The sequence below is a fragment of the Poromitra crassiceps genome, assembly GCF_964638095.1.
Source record: "Poromitra crassiceps genome assembly, chromosome: 2".
In the NCBI taxonomy this organism is placed as follows: Eukaryota; Metazoa; Chordata; class Actinopteri; order Beryciformes; family Melamphaidae; genus Poromitra; species Poromitra crassiceps.
In genome coordinates, this window is record NC_139624.1 from 15,152,147 (window position 1) to 15,176,038 (window position 23,892).

Here is a 23,892-nt window from a genome sequence, read left to right on the forward strand (position 1 = left end):
TCTGCGGTTACCGCAAGTGATGAGATGGGATTTGTGTGTCCAGACATCACCAGTCTATCTGCATGGGTTGCTGTGGTCAGGGTTTCTCCTCCATAGAGAATTACATCACATTCCAAGCCACCTCCAGCTCTCCACAAGCTGTTGCTGCACCGTCAGTCCATCAGTAACCACAGTCTCTAAAACACATTAGGCACATTAGATTCCCCTGCCACAGCAACCTGACCAGCCTGTCGCCGTGGAGACGTGCAGAGAGAGCCACAGAGCCGAGCGACCGCACGGCAACCCAAACCAGGAAATGCACGTCCCCACACAGCTGCCATACAATCAAGCACTAACCTTTCTTTCACAGCCACAGTCGCATCATTCTTCCAATCACATCCACAGGTTGATCCACATTATGCTCTCAAACCTCGCTGGGTCGCGCTCTGTCTATTTATAAATGCGGGGGGGAGGGCGATATCACACACTCGAAGAAGCAGATGCTCAGTCCACAGCTTGGACAGGCTGGAAACAACAAGCCTGTTTTCACAACACAGAGGGGCGTGGCTTCCTTCACTGCTCACAACAATATAACTCGCCTGTCTCATGCTAGATATATAATAGTGGTTTGCGGGCATCTAGTAGGGCTGAACATCGCATTTAGTTCCTTTAACGTGCTGAACTGGACTTTCCAAACCGCTCCAGGCCTCAGCTCTGCCTTTTGTCTGTCAGTCAGGGCCCGACGCTTCACCAAGTGCTACAACAATAATAATAATAATAATAATAATAATAATAAAACATCCAATATTGTGAAATTCACAAATGTGATTATTTTAACATGATTTTGCATGCGTGAGCCATATTGTGATATACCAACGTCAAAATTTGTCGCAACCCCATTCTCACATGGTAGCAGAAAAAGTCATCTGAAATACATGAGCAATACAGAATCATCTAGTTATAGTAATAATAATAGTATAATATAATCACAGTATTTTTGTATTATATAGTCACATACTAGATTATCAAAACATTGTGGGATTGTTGGCACATAGCCAAGTCAAAATATGATAATAAAATGTGTGTAGAAACATGTATGAGTTTACCTGTGTGTGTGTGTGTGTGTGTGTGTGTGTGTGTGTGTGTGTGTGTTTGTGTGTGCGTGCGCGTGCGTGCAGAGCTGGAGGGGAAGGACGTGGAGGACTTGTTCACAGTTCTCAGTCCCAGACAGACGGAGCAGAACGCTGGGAAGACGCTGCCACACACACCAGGTGGGACACACACACACACACACACACACACACACACACACAAGGCTTTCCGTTATCCGGTAATTGCTGGACTTTTACCGTTATAATGAATCAAAGTCCCTCTCTGTTTGTTTCTCAGGAGTGTTTCCTCGTCTCCCGGTGATGAACGGCCTAATGGGAGCTGGTCCTCGCTTTTCTACAACTCCCACAATGCCGAGCGTTGCCCAGGGCCTTGCAGGCTTCAGGATGCCCCTGCCCGACGCCAACAGGTGACTTCAACACACACGCATGCACACACACACACACACGCACACACTCCTATAATACTACTGCAGTAGTGCCGAAGTACAACTGCAGCTTTAACCTTTTCATCTTATATATATTGTACCTTATATAACAGCTTCTAAATCATGATGATGGTCCCGAATCCCTGTTCCTGCACTATGTAACTTTGCTGAGCCAGACAGAGCCTGGAAGTTACCTGGATGTAACTCCGTTTCCTGCTGCAGCTCCTTCAGATTAAAAGCTTTCTGCTGACAAACTAACGGGACACCTTTTTTGCGAAGAACGTACCCGCATTAGAGTTTTTTGGGACGAGTTCTCTATAATGATTTAATGCGAGTACATCCCTAGTGTTGCCATGTGCTCCTTCTTATGTGGGCGTTGTACTACAGTATTATTATTGTTATTAAAGTAGTACTACATTAATAAATATCGGGCATTTCACCCGTCGGCCATCTTGGATGTGAACCAACCTGACCTGTGGTCTCCTCCTCAGAGACAGGAAGCTGAGCCAGCCGGAAGGCCCCGCACTAGCCTCGTCCAATCAGGCGTGCCCCGCACTAGCCTCGTCCAATCAGGCGTCAAGAGAGGGCGAGCAGGACGTGCTGTCGACGGCTCAGAAGAGCACACTGAAGTGGGAGAAGGAGGAGATGCTGGGCGAGCTGGCCACTGTCGCCCCCGTGCTGTACGCCAACACAGAGCACCCTGCGCTGAGGGAGACCTACCCCGGTACCACACACACACACACACACACACACACACACACACACACACACACACACACACACACACACACTACCCCCAGCTGAGGGAACACACCAGGGTACCGTAGCCCACTGTATGTTGTGTTCATTGCTTTACTGTGTGTCTGTCAGACTGGTCTACCAGAGTGAAGCAGATTGCCAAGCTGTGGAGGAAAGCGAGTTCACAGGACCGAGCGCCATATGTGGTGAGTTCTATTCTATTCTATTGACTCCTCCTGAATAGAGAGCTGCGCGGGCCTGACATGTTGGTCCCGACCCATGCCTGTTGCATTCAGGCCCGGCACTACCCCAGCCTGAGGACTGCCTGCAGACTGCAGAGGCTGTGATTAAAGACAGCCACAGCCACTCACTCTCTGTCCCTCTCCTCCTCTTACATGCACACACACACACACACACACACACACACACACACACATACAGCTACTCTCTCTCTGTCCCTCTCCTCCTCTTACATGCACACACACACACACGACTACGTGCGCTGCAATCACTTGACGTAGCAAAATCCAACTTGCCACAATGATAAGAAATGTTCTCTCTCTCGTTTAATTGCCAACAGCAACAATTCCCCCAAACTGAAACATGTCACTCAAGCATATAGAAATGAAAAAAATCTTTGCATCTTTCCCTGCCGCTTTGCTAACTTTGAGCTTATCCATCTCAACCACCGACTGTATATTCAACACTCACACATGTAGCTCTTAGCTTTTGTTTACTTTTCACTGGCAGGCTTATTGCTTGAGCCTGAGAATCTCTCGGACTTCCTGACAGAATTTTTCAAAATAAAAGCATGTACTGCTGCGCTGTGCTGTCTGCTGTGTAAAATTAAGTGAGAAATAGCACCTTATTTTATATTATTGAACCGATCTATGCATAAAAATAAAAATAAAGCAGCTCTCTACTCTGGAATCCTCCTGAAACCTGCTGAATCCTGTACTGCGCCTCTCCCTGTCTCTGTATTGAGTGTCAAGCTAAATCACAAATCCACTTTCTACTTTCCTTCTAGTAGACACTGTAGTGCGGTGTGTTCACTGACCTGTCAATCACTCTGCCCCCCATCTCTCTCTCTGTCTCTCTCTCTCTCTCTCTCTGCCTCTCTCTCTCTGTCTCTCTCTCTGTCTCTCTCTCTCTCTCTCTCTCTCTCTCTCTGTCTCTCTCTCTCTGCCTCTCTCTCTCTGTCTCTCTCTCTGTCTCTCTGTCTCTCTCTGTCTCTGTCTCTCTCTCTCTCTGTCTCTCTCTGTCTCTCTCTCTCTCTGCCTCTCTCTCTCTCTCTGTCTCTCTCTCTCTCTCTCTCTCTCTCTCTCTCTCTCTCTCTGGCAGCAAAAAGCGAGGGATAACCGGGCAGCACAGCGCATCAACAAGGTCCAGCTTTCCAACGATTCTCTGAAACACCAGCAGCAACCAGCGCCGGTGCCGCCGGGCCCTTACGACCCCGTTTCCATGGAGACGGAGGTGGGGTTTAGGGACCCGCTGAGGCCCAGAGACACCGAACAGGAACAGGAGTGGAAGTACAGACAGGTGAGGACCAATCTGGGAACCCAACAGTTTCAAAAGAATATATATATATCTTTTTCTCTAACCTCTGGGGGGCAGGCCACGTTTGAATCCCTGAATAACCGGAACTCAAGGGGATCAACAACAACAACAACAACAACAACAACGCTAGCTCGTTGCTACCTGCTGAAAATTGCAAGTTTGACTACACACCGGTTGACTTGGTCACGTTCACTCCATTTTGATTGGGTAAAGCACAGCATATGAGCCTGCCCCCTACTTTTTGATTGGGTAAAGCACAGCATATGAGCCTGCCCCCTACTTTTTGATTGGGTAAAGCACAGCATATGAGCCTGCCCCCTACTATTTGATTGGGTAAAACACAGCATATGAGCCTGCCCCCTACTATTTGATTGGGTAAAGCACAGCATATGAGCCTGCCCCCTACCAGCTCTGTTGTTGGGCTTTTCACAGAGCTTGCCGACAGATTTTCGATGCAAGTCGAAAGTCTGTCGGGAGAGATTAGCTGAGGACAGACGGACACAGTGTATCTGACTGTTTCATATACAGTAGTGTGTGTTTGTGTCAGACGGACACAGTGTATCTGACTGTTTCATAATACAGTAGTGTGTGTTTGTCAGTGTTTGTGTCTGTGTTGTGTCAAAGTGTGTCAACAGTGTGTTAACACATCATGCCTGCATCAGTCGAGACAGGGTGGGGAGTCAACTCCAGACATCGTGAGATCTAAAGAAATACTCAAGCTAAATGTAACAAACCAATTGATCATCCTGATTATGTTGACCGCTATTGTCAATTGTTAATCGCCCATCAGCGGTGTCTGATTTGAGGAACGTTTTGTTCCTTGTTTAATCATTTGTTCATTGTTTTAAAGGAGAATTTCGGTTTTTTACACCACGGTCCTCATTTCCAGCTTAAAATATTATGTTTTACTCACCGAAATAGTTTGGCTTCATTCGGATGCCCACGGAAGATTTTAGCTCCGAGTAGTCTCCTCAAACAGGCTATAACGAGAGCCTGCGGCGAGTGCGGGGCAGGCTGCACACGCTCTCTAAATTACACTTTTTCTGTCAGATCACGGTTCATTATGGTTGTAAATATAATGATTTAGCTAATAGCTAGAAGCTAAGCTAACATCAACACAGCAGTCGGCGTTGATCTGCCCCGGATGGGGTTACAGTGCGTATCTTCCCCCTTCTGTGGTTCCTCTGAAGAAGTGTGGTTTCACAGAGGGGGAAGATGGGCACTGTAACCCCATCCGGGGCAGATCTACGTTGACTGCTGTGTTGTTGTTAGCTTAGCTTCTAGCTATTAGCTAAATCATTATATTTACAACCATAATGAACCGTGATCTGACAGAAAAAGTGTCATTTAGAGAGCGTGGGCAGCATGCCCCGCACTCGCCGCAGGCTCTCGTTATAGCCTGTTTGAGGAGACTACTCGGAGCCCAAAATCTTCCGTGGGCATCCGAATGAAGCCAAACTATTTCGGTGAGTAAAACATAATATTTTAAGCTGGAAATGAGGACCGTGGTGTAAAAAACCGAAATTCTCCTTTAATCCTGTATCAAATTTCACATCGTCCTGCTACAGCAGGTGTATTTGCTGCAATTAAACGACCACTATTCTACAAATTAATTAATTGTGGAAAACTAAACTAGCAGCATTATGACTAAAACACATTTGTGCAGCCATGACTCAAAGCTCAACATAGTCAGCTGCTGAGGCCCTGAGAGAGACTGTTATTGGTCCACTGAGGCACGATGGCCGTTGCTTTCCCGCCCTGATTAGTAACCATTAGTAACCATCAGGATGCATGCCCAGCGGGACGGAGAGACAGACAGGCTGATAGACAGACGGGCTTTTACCTTGGGGGCATGAAACCATACAAATTACTTGACTCGTTTATAATTTTGTCATTTTAATAAACATGATAATGCTTAAAGTTTCTCAGATTGCTGTACAGATGTGCATGCCTGGCTCACTCACTCGACTAATATCTCTCAATTGTGAATTGTCATTGAAAAGGGAGAGGTAAATGACAGATGGGGAGCCGGTAAGAAGAGGCAGGAAAATCTCCCCAAAAGCAAAGCCCTAAAATCACCAACAGATAAAGATTGTCCCTACCAGGCATCTGTAGCGGGAGGTGGCAAAGAGGCTCTGGTAAGATCTCAAGGTGGATTGAAACGTTCTGTTCGGGGCAGAGCCTGGGTCCATGTGCACTCTCTGCAATCCTGTTCCTGTCTGGACTGAGCCGAGCTGGGCCAAGCTAACCCGCACAGGGAAGCACTTTAAGCTTTCACTCGCTTCAGTCTGCATTCGGCTTAACACAGTCATCAGGTCTAGCTGACATGTTAGTTGTATAGAATACTATTCACTGATTAGTATTCAGCTGATCCATTGTCTGATCAAGTCTTGTGAAACAGCTGGTTTTAGTTGTTGTTGCCAGGATCATTATTCTAAGCTGCTTCTTTCTTTTCTTTTTTATGTGCCGTCAGGCTCATTTGTTGTTTGTTGTTGTAAATACTAATTTTGGCCACAAGAGTGCACCACTACCCCATGTTCTAAAGACTTTAGTCATATTTAGAACATGGGCAAGTGGTGCACTCCTGTAGCCGAAATGAGTATTACAACAAATCCTCTGCCAAAAAAAACCCTCTGCCAAAACCTTTGTCACTTGTTTTCACAGATGAAAAAAAAAAGGAACTTAGAAAGATGATCCCTGGCAAAACTTTTTTTTTTTTACTTGCTCTTAAAGCATCAACACAGGAGAGAAAAGACATGAGATTAGATGACTTTTTTTAATTTTTTTGTGTGTGTGTCTTGCCTCTCACGGCTTCCGTACAAACTGGAGGTCATGAGATGATTTATGGGATAGGAACACACACATTTCTACGATACACATTTATTATCATTTCGATTTTTCTGAATTTTCTCTTCTTCTTTGCCTCCATAAATTCATGTCTGGAAACAGTCTGCAATTTTAGACAATATTTAGTTCTTGTCCAATCTCCTGTAGCTGCTGTCTGATGATTCTGGTACCAAAATGAGTGTGGTCAATCATCAGTGACCATCCTGACAGAAGCACTGGAAACAAAGGTGTTTTTGCGAAGGTCAAGCCCCGCCCATTTGGCCCTCCAGGCAGACTGGACCAAAATGCTCCAGACATTAAAAGAGGATTGCAGATGCATTGACCCAGGGTTGGGTCAGATGCATGGACCCAGGGTCGTGGCCACGTTCATAGTTTCTGGGCCAAACTACATTTGTGTAGTGGTGCACTCTTTGAACATGATGAGGAGGTTGGAAGTGCTGCAGGTGGGTTTGATTGACCTCAACAGACCCTCCGACGGCCTCAGAAGCAGGTGGGTTTGATTGACCTCAACAGACCCTCCGACGGCCTCAGAAGCAGGTGGGTTTGATTGACCTCAACAGACCCTCTGACGGCCTCAGACACAAAGGGCATAAATGAAGCGCTCCTCTGAGCCCAGACGCAGATGCGCGTGACCCCCCCCCCCCCCCCCCCCCCCCTGTCTGAACGGACTCATTTTATTGTGAAGGGGAACCTGCCACGTTCTGAATGTTGGTTCGTCTGCTGCCTTTCTTCACCGGCTGCCGGCACACATACTGCTGGACCACATTAACCCTGAGGAGTTTGGGCTTGGGCCGATTTTCGGAAATATCGCGATATTCGGGAAATATGACAATTTTGAAAATTCTGTTTCGGAGGCTGGAGCGGGCTCAGTAAAAAAAAAAAAAGTGAAGTTTAGGGTATCATATGAAGCTATAAGACTGACGGTATCGATTGGTAACAACCATGTCAGGCTAGCTTCTCAGGAAGGTGGCAAAATTTTGCGAAAAATCATTTTCAAAGAACCATGTCAGGCTAGGTTGTCAGGACGGTGGCTAAATTTGGGAAAAAAAACATTTTCAAAGGGGGTCCTCTTTTTTTCCACAGTCTAATGTTGGCAGGTGTGTGTGTGTCCGTTTTGAACCATTGGCCTGTTATTTAGCCTCTCTGATGCTATTGCATGGTTAAATCAGTACATTTTAAGGGAGGGGGGACATACAGTACTGTAGACAAACAGTACAATCAGGGAGAGGGTGGTGACCGGAATATAGTGGACTAGAAGGCCAACAATTAGTCATTGGTGACCAAGCTTCACATAGTGCAAAATCACAACAGCAATGAAACAAACAAACAAAATTACAAGACCGATAAAATAACACAGTACTGATACTGCTGGACCCTCGCTTCACTAAACTGATTATTACTCAGTCAAACTTAGGACTAGTGCACATGAACACCGCTCGTTTTGAAAACGGCTTTTCTGGAGATATTCTGACAGTTTTTGACTCATTGTTGCAGCAAGAGGCTGCTGCTTCAACTGACAGCTGACTGGAGACAGTACAGTACTGTACTGGTCTGCGGGGTTTTTCCTGCATAGAGGCATTTTTGGCGCCTCCAAATAGGTTTTGGCCAGCCCCCCAAAGGCCCAAGTAGAGCCGTGCATTGGCCTAAAACTTTGGCCCGTGCCCGAGACTATCAAGCCCTACCCGACCCGGGCCCTCATTGTTTATTTAAAAACCAGGGACTACGTGGCCTTCGGGTCTGGGGTCCCGTCAGTTTCAGGCCGGGTAGCAGACCTCTAGTGTGTGTCTCTGTCTGCCTTCCAGCCTGTGACAGAGCAGCAGGTAGCAGACCTCTAGTGTGTGTCTCTGTCTGCCTTCCAGCCTGTGACAGAGCAGCAGAGCTTCAGGAGACGAGAGGGTGTGTGAGGTAGTGTGTCTCTGGCTCTGCCCAGCATGACAATAAGACACAATGTATTTTTGCTTCAGCGAGCATAACAAGCCCTACCCGACCCCAGCTCTCATTTTTTTTATTTAAAAACCAGGCCCAAAACCTCTAGGCCCAAGACACCCCTAAAGGCCTGATATATTTGAGTGTAGCACAACCCTGACTGCATACTATTACTAACTCAAAATGAAGCATTTTTTACTGTATCATTTAGAGAGTTTCAAAGTCTCACATTTTGTACGTTGAAATGGCTGAAACTTGGGGTGCAAGTTTGGGGTGCAACACATTGCTCCATAAGTTCTGAGAATGAGTGTTTAGGACAACCCTGACGACACTATATATTTTTTATATATATATATATTTTTTTAATAAAAAAAAAAAAGCCCTATCACTAATCAGGCTTTCCAACGATATAAAATACAATGCCAATTGGTATTATTAAAGGGGAGAAATAATCGACCGAAATAACGTTTCCAAACTTTTTTTGAGGAGTTTATATATCGTAATCGGTGATCGGTCGATGATCGGTTGGGCAGATATTTCCCATAGGCGATCGGTGTGCAAAAAACGTGATCTGTGCACCCCTAATCGTGATTAAACTTGTGATTTACACCCCTATCGCTGATGTGATGGAAGTGGCGTTGAGGTCTTAAAACATTTAGAAAAGTTCTTAAAAAGGTATTGAAATGTATTGAATTTAACTTCAGGATTCCTGCATACAGAACATATCTTTAACTGTGAGTTAGTTATTAGTCCAGTGCCAGGGCTTAAAGGACCAGTTCACCCTAAAATCCAAAATACATATTTTCCATCTAGATTGTTTTGGTGCAAGTTGCAGTGGAGTTTTGGAGATATCAGCCATAGAGATGTCTGCCTTCTCTACAATACAATGGAACTGGATGGCACTTGAATTGTGGTGCTCACTTTAAGCCACCAAGCTAACTTGTGGCTCACTGCACCTATTGGTTTCAATGAGGAATGCTAACAAGCTGTGCGGTTCACAGAATGTGGGGTCTGGTCCAGCCGGTGAAGGATCACAGCAACTTGACATTCACAGCGAGTAGGACTCACCAATGCTTTGGTGAATAGAGTGCCAGGTCACGCCCTCTTTCGGGTTCGGCATACAGCCTAAGGCAGTGATTCATACAGCCTAAGGCAGTGATTCATACAGCCTAAGGCAGTGATTCATACAGCCTAAGGCAGTGATTCATACAGCCTAAGGCTGTGATTCATACAGCCTAAGGCAGTGATTCATACAGCCTAAGGCTGTGATTCATACAGCCTAAGGCAGTGATTCATACAGCCTAAGGCAGTGATTCATACAGCCTAAGGCTGTGATTCATACAGCCTAAGGCAGTGATTCCCAATCTTGGGGTGGCGACCCCAAGTGCAATTCAAATGGGGTCGCCTGAAATTTAATAAATAAACAAATAAATACACCACACATGTGAAAGGTCCATTTGAGTTCTGCGCTTGAGTCAGGATTCTGAGAATAAAGTCAGAATTCTGAGAATAAAGTCAGAATTCTGAAAATAAAGTTAGAATTCTGAAAATAAAGTTAGAATTCTGAAAATCAAGTTAGAATTCTGAGAATAAAGTCAGAATTCTGAAAATAAAGTTAGAATTCTGAAAATAAAGTTAGAATTCTGAAAATAAAGTCAGAATTCTGAAAATAAAGTTAGAATTCTGAAAATAAAGTCAGAATTCTGAGAATAAAGTCAGAATTCTGAAAATAAAGTTAGAATTCTGAAAATAAAGTCAGAATTCTGAGAATAAAGTCAGAATTCTGAAAATAAAGTTAGAATTCTGAAAATAAAGTTAGAATTCTGAAAATAAAGTCAGAATTCTGAAAATAAAGTTAGAATTCTGAAAATAAAGTTAGAATTCTGAAAATAAAGTCAGAATTCTGAAAATAAAGTCAGAATTCTGAAAATAAAGTTAGAATTCTGAGAATAAAGTTAGAATTCTGAAAATAAAGTTAGAATTCTGAGAATAAAGTCAGAATTCTGAAAATAAAGTCAGAATTCTGAAAATAAAGTTAGAATTCTGAAAATAAAGTTAGAATTCTGAGAATAAAGTCAGAATTCTGAAAATCAAGTTAGAATTCTGAAAATAAAGTTAGAATTCTGAAAATAAAGTCAGAATTCTGAAAATAAAGTCAGAATTCTGAGAATAAAGTCAGAATTCTGAAAATAAAGTTAGAATTCTGAAAATAAAGTTAGAATTCTGAGAATAAAGTCAGAATTCTGAAAATCAAGTTAGAATTCTGAAAATAAAGTCAGAATTCTGAAAATAAAGTCAGAATTCTGAAAATAAAGTTAGAATTCTGAAAATAAAGTCAGAATTCTGAAAATAAAGTCAGAATTCTGAAAATAAAGTTAGAATTCTGAGAATAAAGTTAGAATTCTGAAAATAAAGTTAGAATTCTGAGAATAAAGTCAGAATTCTGAAAATAAAGTCAGAATTCTGAAAATAAAGTTAGAATTCTGAAAATAAAGTTAGAATTCTGAGAATAAAGTCAGAATTCTGAAAATCAAGTTAGAATTCTGAAAATAAAGTTAGAATTCTGAAAATAAAGTCAGAATTCTGAAAATAAAGTCAGAATTCTGAAAATAAAGTTAGAATTCTGAGAATAAAGTCAGAATTCTGAAAATAAAGTCAGAATTCTGAGAATAAAGTTGGAATTCTGAAAATAAAGTTAGAATTCTGAGAATAAAGTCAGAATTCTGAAAATAAAGTTAGAATTCTGAAAATAAAGTTAGAATTCTGAAAATAAAGTTAGAATTCTGAGTTTAATGTCAGAATTCTGGGGGAGGGGGGGTCAGAATTCTGAGGAAAAAAGTCAGAAGGCTTCTGAGATTAAAATCAGATTTTAATGTGAGTTTAATGTCAGAGAAAAAGTCAGAATTCCCAGATTAAAGTCAGAAATTTCAGATTCATGTTAGAATTCTGAGATTAAGGTCAGAATTCTCAGATTAAAGTCAGAATTCTCAGATTAAAGTCAGCATTGACTTCAGAAGAAATCAGAGGACTTCTGAGATTAAAGTCAGAATTTTGAGGGGGGAAAAACCAGAATTCTGAGATTAAGGCAGAATTCTCATTGATAATGTCACTGATGATATTACCGATGTTCCGAAATTTGAATGCTTGATTTTTGTCATGTCAAATTGGGGTCACAAGCCAAAAAAAGTTTGGCGTGACGGGGGGGGAGGGGGGTGGGGGGGTGCCGTGGTCTAAAAGGTTTGTGCTTGTTATAAGGATTTTTCTTCAAAACGTCTATGGGAAAATGAATGGCAAATCCTTTAGGTTGTATGCCGAACCCGGAAGAGGGCGTAACTTTGGCACTCTAGGAGGTGAGAGAGAGAGAGAGAGCAGCTGGCAGGGAGATGTTATGATCTGAACAGTGACAGTGAAGCCTCCCCGTACCCTTCTACTGTACCATCACCATGGTAACTCAATACTCCCACCAGAACCACAGCAGCCTTAAAACACTTCTGTCCTTCAAATGGTTTAACATGTGAAAAAGAGTCTCAGCCCTTTCCATACTGGACAGCTTTATTTGGAACTATTGGCACTCTGTCATGATCATCCAGTGATGCAAGTGTTTTAGCTGTGTGGTTTGTGCTGTGGTCCACCCTGCATGTCTTAGCTCCACCATACACACTTACATTCATTACTGACTAGAGAGAGAGAGGGAAAGCAAGCATTGCTACAGTAGCTGCCATGTCATCATGCTGTTTAACTCTTCATGTAGAGAAGAACCATCAAACTCACATCTGTTGCTTTTTGTCCGTCTGCTGTCTCTTTCTCCTTGTCTCCTTCTCGCTCACTTTTTTTCTATTTTATTTACTTTTTTATTATTCTATTACTTTTTTTTTAATCTTTTATTAAATTTTTTATTATTTTATTACTTTATTTTTATCATTTGCTTTTTCATTATTTATTATTTTATTTTTCCATTTTCGTTCTCTCTCTCTCAGCAAATGCGTCAGCAGAGTAAGCAGCAGGCAAAGATTGAAGCCACTCAGAAACTGGAGCAGGTGAAGCACGAGCAACTCCAGCAGCAACAGAGGCAGCAGCAGCAACAGTTGCTGGGTAGCCAGCAGCAGCTGGGCGGGGCTTCCCCAGACACGGGCAGCCGGAGCCCCATGGCCACGCCCCATCACCTGGTCGCCGGGGGTAATGCCTCGCCCGCCCGGCCGCACCACCTCCAGGGGATTCAGAGCGCGGGATTGGCCGACGATGTCTTCCTCAGACCGCAAGCCCCGCCCCCCTCAGGCTTCTCCTCGCTCCCCTCCTCCCCCCACCCTCCCTCGCCCCAGATGTTCTCTCCCCCCTCCTCGCTCCCCTCGCCCCAGATGTTCTCCCCCCCCTCGTCGCGCCCCTCCTCGCCCTGGGACCCCTACAGTAAGGGAGTGGGGACTCCTCGCCCCACCCCCTCATCACAGGAACCCTCCTCGCCCTGGGACCCCTACAGTAAGGGAGTGGGGACTCCTCGCCCCACCCCCTCATCGCAGGAACCCTCCTCGCCCTGGGACCCCTACAGTAAGGGAGTGGGGACTCCTCGCCCCACCCCCTCATCACAGCCCGCCGCCCAGCAGCAGCAGCAGCGTCACAGCTCCCTCAACGCCTCCCCGGCCCACGACACCTTGGGCTCACCCTCCGCCGACCCCAAACTGTTAGACGCCCCCAGAGTCCTGGGACCCCCACAAGGTAACTGCCTCTGTCCACTCTGTGCTTCTAGAGGAGACTCTTAACAATGCCGTCAGGCGTCGTCGTGCAGGAGTTTCTAGCAAACACTGGAACCATGACAAATAATCGGCTGTCTCATCGAACAGGGCCGATAGCTCACCCGGTTAGCAGTCTTGAGTGACTTGGCAGATTTCGCTATAATGTCCGGATAGCTCGGTCTGGTGTGTTGGTAGTGCTTGGCAGTTGGCAGTGATCAGCACTACACTGCTCGTTTATAAACATATAACACAAAACGGTACAAGACGCCTACAAACAGGAACGTTACATTATATCAAACTGTCGCAAACGCTCACGTCCGTCTTCCGTATGAATCACATGATAAGGGAGGACTAGCACTGCTACGGAAGTCTCGGACAATCCGCATCACATCACTACCTCAGCTTCGCCTCCATCTGATGGACAGCCAGATGTACCAATCGTACACATGCAGGACCGTTACAACTGGTTCTACAACCCATAATGCAGGGATTCTCAACCTTTTTCATATCAAGGAAGGACCCCAATTTAGTCCACAGTAAGTCCCTCATCTGATGAGGGTCTGTGGTCATGGTTGAGCCAACCATGCATGTCAGTCCACATCGCAGTTTCATCCATGGCTATGATGTCCCTCGCATGTATCTTCTTTGTCTCAAATCCATGTTGAAAATGTGACAAAATTCACCAGCTTTGCAGTGAAGTGCCTGGCGTCTTTCTGGGCAACAGTTGTCTTCTGACAGAAAGGATCTGTCAAGCAGCACAATCTTCCCCCGTCCCTTTCCATCACTCACCGAGGCATTTCTTTAGCCTTCATCCTGATCATTTTGTGGGAGACTAAGGTGACGTGCTCCGCATGCTATGGAGGAGACTAAGCCCTCGTTCACACAGGACGCCCAACGTAAGCAGAACTGAAGCTTGAAGCAGCACAAGCTGAACGTACGTCTTACTGTTCACACAAGACGCCTTCTCTTTTCCTCTCAGCGTCTACTCTCGCACCTTGAACCCACCCACAACTCTCATTGACTTCATGCCTCACGGCTTCAGCGTCAAGCTTGGAAATTCGGCGTCAGTCCTGAGTGATCGCTTCGGCGTGGCGTGACCGTGGCTTCGGCACGGCGTCAGCGTGGCACGCGCGCCGGTGGTGTGAACGGCTTCGCCTGTTAACAAGGACGCCTAAATGAAACTTGCGGGTACAGTGTAGGTACAGCTTCGGTTGAGCGTTGCTTCGGCGTCCTGTGTGAACGGGGGCTAAGGTGACGTGCTCCGCATGCTATGGAGGAGACTAAGGTGACGTGCTCCGCATGCTATGGATCAGACTAAGGTGATGTGGATCACAGGTTGCAATATCGCTCAGCAAATGTGATGTCGCAAATGCAAGTAAAAAAATATAAATAAATAAACTGTGTCAAATTGAGACCCGCGTTTATTTACAAAATATGTATTCAGACACGGTGTCTATATGGGACCTGCGGCAATTTGGGACTCTGCTTTTAATTGAAGTTTTACGGTAGTCCAGAACTCCATATCTATATTGCTGGTAGAGAGATAACAGAGAAACTATGATCACAACAGTCATTCTTCTACATTCTCTAACTGTGTTCTTGTAAGTGAAATAATACTGAAATTTAACAATTCATCAGTTTGCTAGGGAACCCCCTATAGGACCCCTGGTGGTGCCCGGATCCCATGTTGAGAACCACTGCTATAACCCACCTGCTTTCAGCAGTTTACCAGCCAGAACCACTGCTATAACCCACCTGCTTTCAGCAGTTTACCAGCCAGCTAGATGTGTCTGTAGTTACTCAGCCAGCTAGATGTGTCTGTAGTTACTCAGCCAGCTAGATGTGTCTGTAGTTACTCAGCCAGCTAGATGTGTCTGTAGTTACTCAGCCAGCTAGATGTGTCTGTAGTTACTCAGCCAGCTACATGTGTCTGTAGTTACTCAGCCAGCTAGATGTGTCTGTAGTTACTCAGCCAGCTAGATGTGTCTGTAGTTACTCAGCCAGCTAGATGTGTCTGTAGTTACTCAGCCAGCTAGATGTGTCTGTAGTTACTCAGCCAGCTAGATGTGTCTGTAGTTACTCAGCCAGCTAGATGTGTCTGTAGTTACTCAGCCAGCTAGATGTGTCTGTAGTTACTCAGCCAGCTAGATGTGTCTGTAGTTACTCAGCCAGCTAGATGTGTCTGTAGTTACTCAGCCAGCTAGATGTGTCTGTAGTTACTCAGCCAGCTAGATGTGTCTGTAGTTACTCAGCCAGCTAGATGTGTCTGTAGTTACTCAGCCAGCTAGATGTGTCTGTAGTTATTCAGCCAGCTAGATGTGTCTGTAGTTACTCAGCCAGCTAGATGTGTCTGTAGTTACTCAGCCAGCTAGATGTGTCTGTAGTTACTCAGCCAGCTAGATGTGTCTGTAGTTACTCAGCCAGCCAGATGTGTCTGTAGTTACTCAGCCAGCTAGATGTGTCTGTAGTTACTCAGCCAGCTAGATGTGTCTGTAGTTACTCAGCCAGCTAGATGTGTCTGTAGTTACTCAGCCAGCTAGATGTGTCTGTAGTTACTCAGCCAGCTAGATGTGTCTGTAGTTACTCAGCCAGCTAGATGTGTCTGTAGTTACTCAGCCAGCTAGATGTGTCTGTAGTTACTCAGCCAGCTAGATGTGTCTGTAGTTACTCAGCCAGCTAGATGTGTCTGTAGTTACTCAGCCAGCTAGATGTGTCTGTAGTTACTCAGCCAGCTAGATGTGTCTGTAGTTACTCAGCCAGCTAGATGTGTCTGTAGTTACTCAGCCAGCTAGATGTGTCTGTAGTTACTCAGCCAGCTAGATGTGTCTGTAGTTACTCAGCCAGCTAGATGTGTCTGTAGTTACTCAGCCAGCTAGATGTGTCTGTAGTTACTCAGCCAGCTAGATGTGTCTGTAGTTACTCAGCCAGCTAGATGTGTCTGTAGTTATTCAGCCAGCTAGATGTGTCTGTAGTTACTCAGCCAGCTAGATGTGTCTGTAGTTACTCAGCCAGCTAGATGTGTCTGTAGTTACTCAGCCAGCTAGATGTGTCTGTAGTTACTCAGCCAGCTAGATGTGTCTGTAGTTACTCAGCCAGCTAGATGTGTCTGTAGTTACTCAGCCAGCTAGATGTGTCTGTAGTTACTCAGCCAGCTAGATGTGTCTGTAGTTACTCAGCCAGCTAGATGTGTCTGTAGTTACTCAGCCAGCTAGATGTGTCTGTAGTTACTCAGCCAGCTAGATGTGTCTGTAGTTACTCAGCCAGCTAGATGTGTCTGTAGTTACTCAGCCAGCTAGATGTGTCTGTAGTTACTCAGCCAGCTAGATGTGTCTGTAGTTACTCAGCCAGCTAGATGTGTCTGTAGTTACTCAGCCAGCTAGATGTGTCTGTAGTTACTGGAAATTGATCTATCTTGTTTTCTTTGTCATAGGAGCCCAGCAGAGCAGGGGGGGTATTATGATGAGCCCCCCCTCCAGCTCTGGCTCTGACCCCGACCATCTAGCCAGACTCACTGGTATCCGTGTACCTGAGGCCTTCCAGAGGACGTGCCATACCAACAGTAACGCCCGCGTGGCGATCTCTGAGCTGTACGGGCGCTCCCCGGCTGAGATGGGCCTGGGGGTTGTGTTTAAAACCCCCATGCCCCCCCACCACCAGCCTCAACAGGAGGGGAGACGGGACCCTCCCAGACCAACAGAGCTGGGCTTCCCCCTTCCCCAGCCGCAGGACACCCCCTTCCCCTCCAGCCCGCTGTCTGGACTGGGCTCACCCCACCGCAGCCCCTACGCCCAGGCCCCGGGCACACCCCGGCATGACCCGTATGCCCAGGCCCCGGGCACGCCCCGGCCGGACCCTTACGCCCAGGCCCCCGGCACGCCCCGGCAGGACCCATACGCCCAGGCCCCCGGCACGCCCCGGCAGGACCTGTACGCCCAGGCCCCGGGCACGCCCCGGCAGGACCTGTATGCCCACGACCTGTATGCCCAGGCCCCGGGCACGCCCAGGCAGGACCTATACGCCCAGGCCCCGGGCACGCCCCGGCAGGACCTGTACGCCCAGGCCCCGGGCACGCCCCGGCAGGACCTGTACGCCCAGGCCCCGGGCACGCCCCGGCAGGACCTGTACGCCCAGGCCCCGGGCACGCCCCGGCAGGACCTATACGCCCAGGCCCCGGGCACGCCCCGGCAGGACCTATACGCCCAGGCCCCGGGCACGCCCCGGCAGGACCCATACGCCCAGGCCCCGGGCACGCCCCGGCAGGACCTGTACGCCCAGGCCCCGGGCACGCCCCGGCAGGACCTGTACGCCCAGGCCCCGGGCACGCCCCGGCAGGACCTGTATGCCCAGGCCCCGGGCACGCCCCGGCAGGACCTGTACGCCCAGGCCCCGGGCACACCCCGGATGGACCCGTACACTCAGGCCCCGGGCTCGCCCCACTGCAGCCCCTATGCTCAGGCCCCGGGCACGCCCCGGCCGGACCCGTGCACCCAGGCTGAGCCGTTGGCCCAGCACTCGCCTCTGACGGACCCCTATGCCAACCCCCAGACCCCCGGCACGCCACGCCCGCACTCTGACCCAGCCTACCTCGCCATGTATGGCCAGCATGCGGCTAGCCGCAAGCCGTCCCCCTCACACCCCTCCCTCCCATCCCTGGACCCATATGCCTCGGCCCCGGGGACACCCCGCCCCTCTGCCGGCGACCGCTTCCCGCGTTCCCCCGGGAGCCAGCTGCCCGGGACGACCCGCCCCTCTCCCGACCCCTACGCCCAGCAGCCCTCCACACCGCGGCCCCAGCAGATGCCAGGCTCCTCCTCCTCTCCTCTGGCACCCGGCCTTTCTGGAGAGACGGGAGCCTTCAGCCAGATGCACCACCAGGTAACCGACTGACGCTGATGTCTAGAGTCTGTGCTGCACTGTACATGGTGTGTACTAGCCTACTGTAGGGATGTCAATGGTTAACTGTTAATTAGTTTACAATGGAGAATATTTTTGACCGGTTACACCAGTGTTGCCAACTTAGCGACTTTTCAGACCCCCCTGACTAGCAACAAATCTGCTGACTTTTTCTGACCATGGGAAGTAATGTGTTGAATCCCAAAGCTTTTGGCAATAAATTGGTACGACTGATGCCGGTTTTCTCTACGTAAGTCAATGATGTTGGGTAGTTAGCATAGATGCTAGCGGACATTTAGCTGTCTTAAAAAAACATTAAGCCCCAATTATACTCTTATTTTCATACTAAAATAAATGCATCTGTTTCAAACGGTGTAATCATCACTGCCCACATACTTCCATGCGTCTTTCATGTTGGTATCATGTTAAGCAATAAGTACTAATACAATGGTCGAGCCATGATGTTGTATGCCATGCCTCACAGACGTATGTATTAGGGATGGGCAACAAATCTTGAATTTTCAAATAATCGTTTTTATTATGAAGATCGACTTCTATTATTGAAAGTCGAAAATCATTTATTTATTCATTATAAATTGTATTTGTTACGTTTTTTTTAATTTTGTGACGTTGCCGTAGGAGCTGCGCACCAGAGCTGTGCACTGGAGCAGAACGGCTCGGGGCTCAGCTGACAGTAGCAGCACCCAGTAGCTCTAGAAACGCTAGAAATGTAGTAGAAATGGTCTTAAACTGTCTATATTACAGCAACGCTCGGCCACAAGGAAAAGGTTTCAAGGCTGGTTACTGCATGAAGAAAAGCTGATAGTCTGTCTAGTGTTCCCTGGGCCAATGCTAACATTAGCCTAAGCTAATGCTAACATTAGCGTAGGTTAATGTAGGCTCAGGTCTGGCTGCCTAGACAATAGTGCCAAAATCACCCCCTCTCCCTCTCCATAGGATTTTGTCCGCCATTCATTTTTCCATAGACCTTGTGTAAAATGCTTATAAAAATTGTTTTAAGCGTTTTAATCAAACTAAGCGAGTCAACTATACTTAGAATCAGAGGAGACCATGTAAAATTTTACTGGCAAATTATTTATTTAATTTTTTTTATAGGGGTGGGCGAATTTCGACGAAAAGTCAACTATGGCCCAGCAAATTTTGAATAGTGTTTTTGCTAGAAATGCCCATCCCTCGTATGTATAACTATCTGCAGGAAGAAGAACTTTATTGACAGTATACAATTGTTTTCTTCACAGATCACGGGTCATGTGATTAGCAAACAATGAATTCCTGTAAGAGATATCCGCTTTCATATCCCCAATGACATATAAACTGGAAGAAGTATTATCTTGTATAAAGGAATTGATGAAGACAAGCCTATTTAAATATTCATCCTCATTTACAGTACACGGCATTCGAGGTGTATAGACATTTAAGATAAGAAACATTGTCATTATTGGTAAATTGTATTGCAATGCACCAAGCTACAGCAAGCCTGACCACTTTTATCAATGAATCAAACTTCTTGTTCCATAAAATGGCAACACCCCCTGGTATTCTACCTCTGATTATACCCATACCGAGGTCAGTCGTAGACCCCCCAGCCCCATGAAATGTATCATTAAAACAGTTAACATTTTCCAAGTCTTGTTTTGTTAAAAATGTTTCTTGCAAACATAGTACATCACACAGTTCTCCAATAAATTGTCAATCACAATGCGCCGAGCTTTATCCCCTGCGCTCTGTCCCACTCGCAGACAGTTATATGATATGAGCCGAATGGTCATTTAGGCCAAGGTAGTGCCCAGAGCACCAGCAGACTGCTCACCCAAACCAGACTTGTGTGGCTCATAATAGCACTGGACAAGTGCCCCTTGTCCTTCATTCTTTCGTCCCTTCCCTGCCTCCTTACTTCCTTTCTTCCATCCTTCCTTCCTCCCTCCCTTGACCTTTCTGTATGTTCTCCTCTCAGCAGTCTCCTGGAAGACAACAGCAGCAGACCCCCGGCAGCCAGACCCCAAAGCACCCTGGGATGTTGTTGGAGGAGGCTCATGACCCCTTTGAGCAGGGTCACATGACCCCGGGCCTTCCACAGAAGGACAAGACGGCAGCCAATGAAATGACAGCATTGGGCGTGGGCTCCTTGGATGGACCAATCAGCATGCTTCCTCAGCTCGGGGACTCGGAGGAGAAACTTAGACAGGTAGAAACAACAAACTGCTGGTTTAATACCACCGAGATTACGTATTTTTGTAGGCCATCTCAGCTAGTCATGCACTTCCGGTGCCCTTGTCTAAAAGTCAATGGGATTTTTGTATGGGGATTTCAGTTAAATGCCTGAAATAAGGTCTGTGGTTAACACAAGTTTAGGAAACGGTGAACTTCATGTTCAGCAAGATAATCTTCACAAATGAGGTGGTCAAGGTCACTGTGACCTCACGACCGCTCATTTTATGCTGGTTAACGCAATATCTCAGGAATGCCTTGACGGAATTTCATCAAATTTGCCTCAAACGTCCATTTGGACTCAAGGATGAACTGATTACATTTTGGGGGTCAAAGGTCAAGGTCACTGTGATCTCACGAACACGCCATTTTCAAGCTAGGTAATTGCATATCTCAGTAACCCTTGATGGAATTTCTTCACATTTGGCTCAAACGCCAGTCTGGACAGACATGGATGTCGACTTCTCACTTGTTGGCGGAGGCATATATCCGCAGTGCGGTCGTTCTAGTTTACACAAGTAACTATACTATAGAGCTGTCACGTTTTCCAAAAATAAAGTTTGAACAAATTTTAATTGCCCCTCAATTTGTTCGAATATATCCTAAGTTAATTGGTTAATTCCCCTCCCCCCCGCGGCCCCATAAAAATTACATTACACGTTAGGGAGATAGTCATCTTTTTATTATATATATATATATATATATATATATATATATATGTATGTGTGTGTGTGTGTGTGTATATATATATATATATATATATGTGTGTGTGTGTGTGTGTGTTTTTAGCATGTATTAATAATAATAATGATTGGATTTATATAGCGCCTTTCCAAGTGCTCAAAGCGCTTCACAGAATCATTATTCGTTCACACCATTCATACCGGTGGTTCGAAGGCGTGGCAGCCACACATCGGCGCTCAACGGCCCCTCCGACCACCATCATTCATGTCTACATTCATACCAATCCAGGGCTCGACATTAACGGCTGCCCGGTTGCCCCGGGCAACCAAAAAAAACATGGGGCAACCATTTCTCGGTCTTTGGTTGCCCCAGGGGCAACCACGATTTAACATGCAACAAAATATGTACAGCAGCAAACAGCAAAATATACACCAAATAAATGTTTTAATACTTGTTGTGAGTGACATATATGTGACATTTTATTGCTGTTACAATCGAAACGATGTTACTAATTACCAGTCGGAACCTACGTGATGCATGCTGCACGTGCGGTATGTTTAACGAGTACTGACTGGGACAGGTGGGGCTGCTCGCACACAATCACAGCGGCTGCAAGACGCAAGAAGAACCTCCTCCGCCCGCAGCCCCGCACAGAAACAAAGGACGAGGAAATTGTCATTGAGGTGAAATACCCGTGCGTCTTTGAACGGGACGGAAAACGAATGCTATACTGCAAAGCATGTAGCCTACAACAAGCGCTTAGGTCTCATATGCTTCCCGCATCGGCGAGTGTCCACACGGAAAAGTTAGTTAAATCAGCAGACGCGCCCCTCCACAAGGCTGCTGTGCAGACGGTTTTCGCCTGGCTGTGCACACCCCGAATTGTGTAACTACGTGGACGCGGCTGGGCGGACAAAGTGGAGTTTTCAAGACTCCAGCTCACTTCCGCGAGCAGAAACCCACACACAGTGTATAAACGCTCCACACGTTTCCTCGTCAAGATTCAGTGTCTCTCATTTCCGTGCGACAGCCCAAACTTCAAGCATAATTCCAGCATAACGCTATACTGCAAAGCATGTAGCCTACAACAAGCCTACAACATACACCTCGACCAGGACATCCTTCAAAAACGTTTTACCACCGCGTATATGTGCTGAGAAATGATTTGCATCCCTGGCCTGTCAGCCTCTCATACGGGGTGAGAGAGAGAGGGATTGCAGGGCCGCTTCTGGGCCTTTTGGGGCCCTATGCAACATCAGAGTGGGGGCCCCAAACCACTGTCATCAAAGTATCCCTGAATGAACATGAGGAGGGCAGGCCCGGCGTTAGGGGCGGGCCTGACCGGGCCGGGCCTGACCGGGCCGGGCCTGACCGGGCAGGGCCTGACCGGGCCGGGCCCCCCCATTTAACAAACTGGCCCCCCCATTCAATTTTTTTTTTTTTTTTTTTTTTTTTTTTTTTGCTAAAAACGTTTTTCTGTTTTAAAGTTTAACATGGAATCTGGCTGTCATTAGGCATTGATTAACTCAATGCTATTGCTAACTGTTACTTTGAACATCCATTTGCAATGATTCTGGCTGGATATTAACTATTGTAAATTTGTCACAATGAATGCAATTTGTGCACAATGTGTAAATACACTTAATATTAATTGTTTAGGCCTAATTATTTGTAAAGTCACAACACATTAGAGATGTGTGTAGTTCTTCACAGATTTAGCCTCTTCATTTTGCTCTCAAATGCACCAGGTTGACGAATTTTACTTTAAAATGTACAAAATCTTCTTCCGGGGGAGAATCCCCCCGGACCCCCCTTGGGTAGCTTGGCCCCCCCAAGCTAGGGGCAGGCCCCCTCTGTAACTTGGGTCTGGAGCCGGGCCTGGAGGAGGGTAGGCTACTTAATTATCAATAACGCTTTTAATTAATAAATTAAGCACAATATGAACAATAACTGTTGAAAAATATATGAAAATGAAAGTTGACAAATATTAGTTAAATCCTTTCAGTGCAAATGCATTATAAAAACAAAAAATAAGATTTGTTTAGAAAACGAAATGACACAAATTTATTATTATTATTATTATCATTATTACTACTACTACACCCGGTGCGCACACTGAATAGGCCTATTATACTATACTATAGATTATTATACTTACTTTTCTGTCACATCGTCATTATTAAGCCGGCTTATGACTGCATAGTATCTTAATTACTCAAAATATAAAGCGACTAAAATTGGGCAACCATATTTTTATTCGGGCAACCAAAAGCTCTTGCCAGGTTGCCCCTCCGGCAACCACTTTTAAAAGTTAACGTCGAGCCCTGCAATCATACGAGGCAAGGAGGGTTAAGTGTCTTGCCCAAGGACACAATGACAGCAGCTGGGAGGGAGCGGGGATCGAACCGCCAACCCTTGCGTCATTGGCCGACCCGCTCTACCTCCTGAGCTAAAGCCGCGTATTGTGAAACATTTCTATGTTGTGATCCACTCCTTACCGCTATGCAAAAGTGAAGCCAAAATGTTGTTTCCGCGAGCTGCCATCTTGCTTGTGTGACTTAATTTGGCGCTGGTGTCTGCGCAGTAAAGTTAGGCGACAGGATGCTGGCCCGCGGGACACGCCCCATCATCTGATGGAGGTCTTAGGCCTTGGCCACACTGATCCGTGGTGTCTGTCCGTGTGCGTTAATTTCTCTGTTCACTTCCATTAATTTTCAATGACAGCTGTCCGACTGTCCGTGGAGTACTCAGAAGCGTACGTATCCAGAAAATTTG

The 23,892-nt window shown here is 46.3% G+C and overlaps 1 protein-coding gene across 1 annotated transcript in view; it reads left to right on the plus strand.

The window, feature by feature from the left end:
- Positions 1-23,892, plus strand: part of LOC310798517 (histone-lysine N-methyltransferase 2C-like) — a gene marked incomplete at its 5' end in the record, with an annotated part of 164,777 nt that overhangs the window by 72,413 nt on the left and 68,472 nt on the right. The window contains 10 exons of the mRNA XM_083661052.1: positions 1,158-1,250; positions 1,369-1,498; positions 2,008-2,240; positions 2,387-2,460; positions 3,596-3,793; positions 5,815-5,949; positions 12,562-13,029; positions 13,189-13,294; positions 16,742-18,186; positions 20,180-20,410. Of these exons, the coding sequence (XP_083517178.1) occupies positions 1,158-1,250; positions 1,369-1,498; positions 2,008-2,240; positions 2,387-2,460; positions 3,596-3,793; positions 5,815-5,949; positions 12,562-13,029; positions 13,189-13,294; positions 16,742-18,186; positions 20,180-20,410 (3,113 nt within the window). The remainder of the gene's footprint in view (positions 1-1,157; positions 1,251-1,368; positions 1,499-2,007; positions 2,241-2,386; positions 2,461-3,595; positions 3,794-5,814; positions 5,950-12,561; positions 13,030-13,188; positions 13,295-16,741; positions 18,187-20,179; positions 20,411-23,892) is intronic.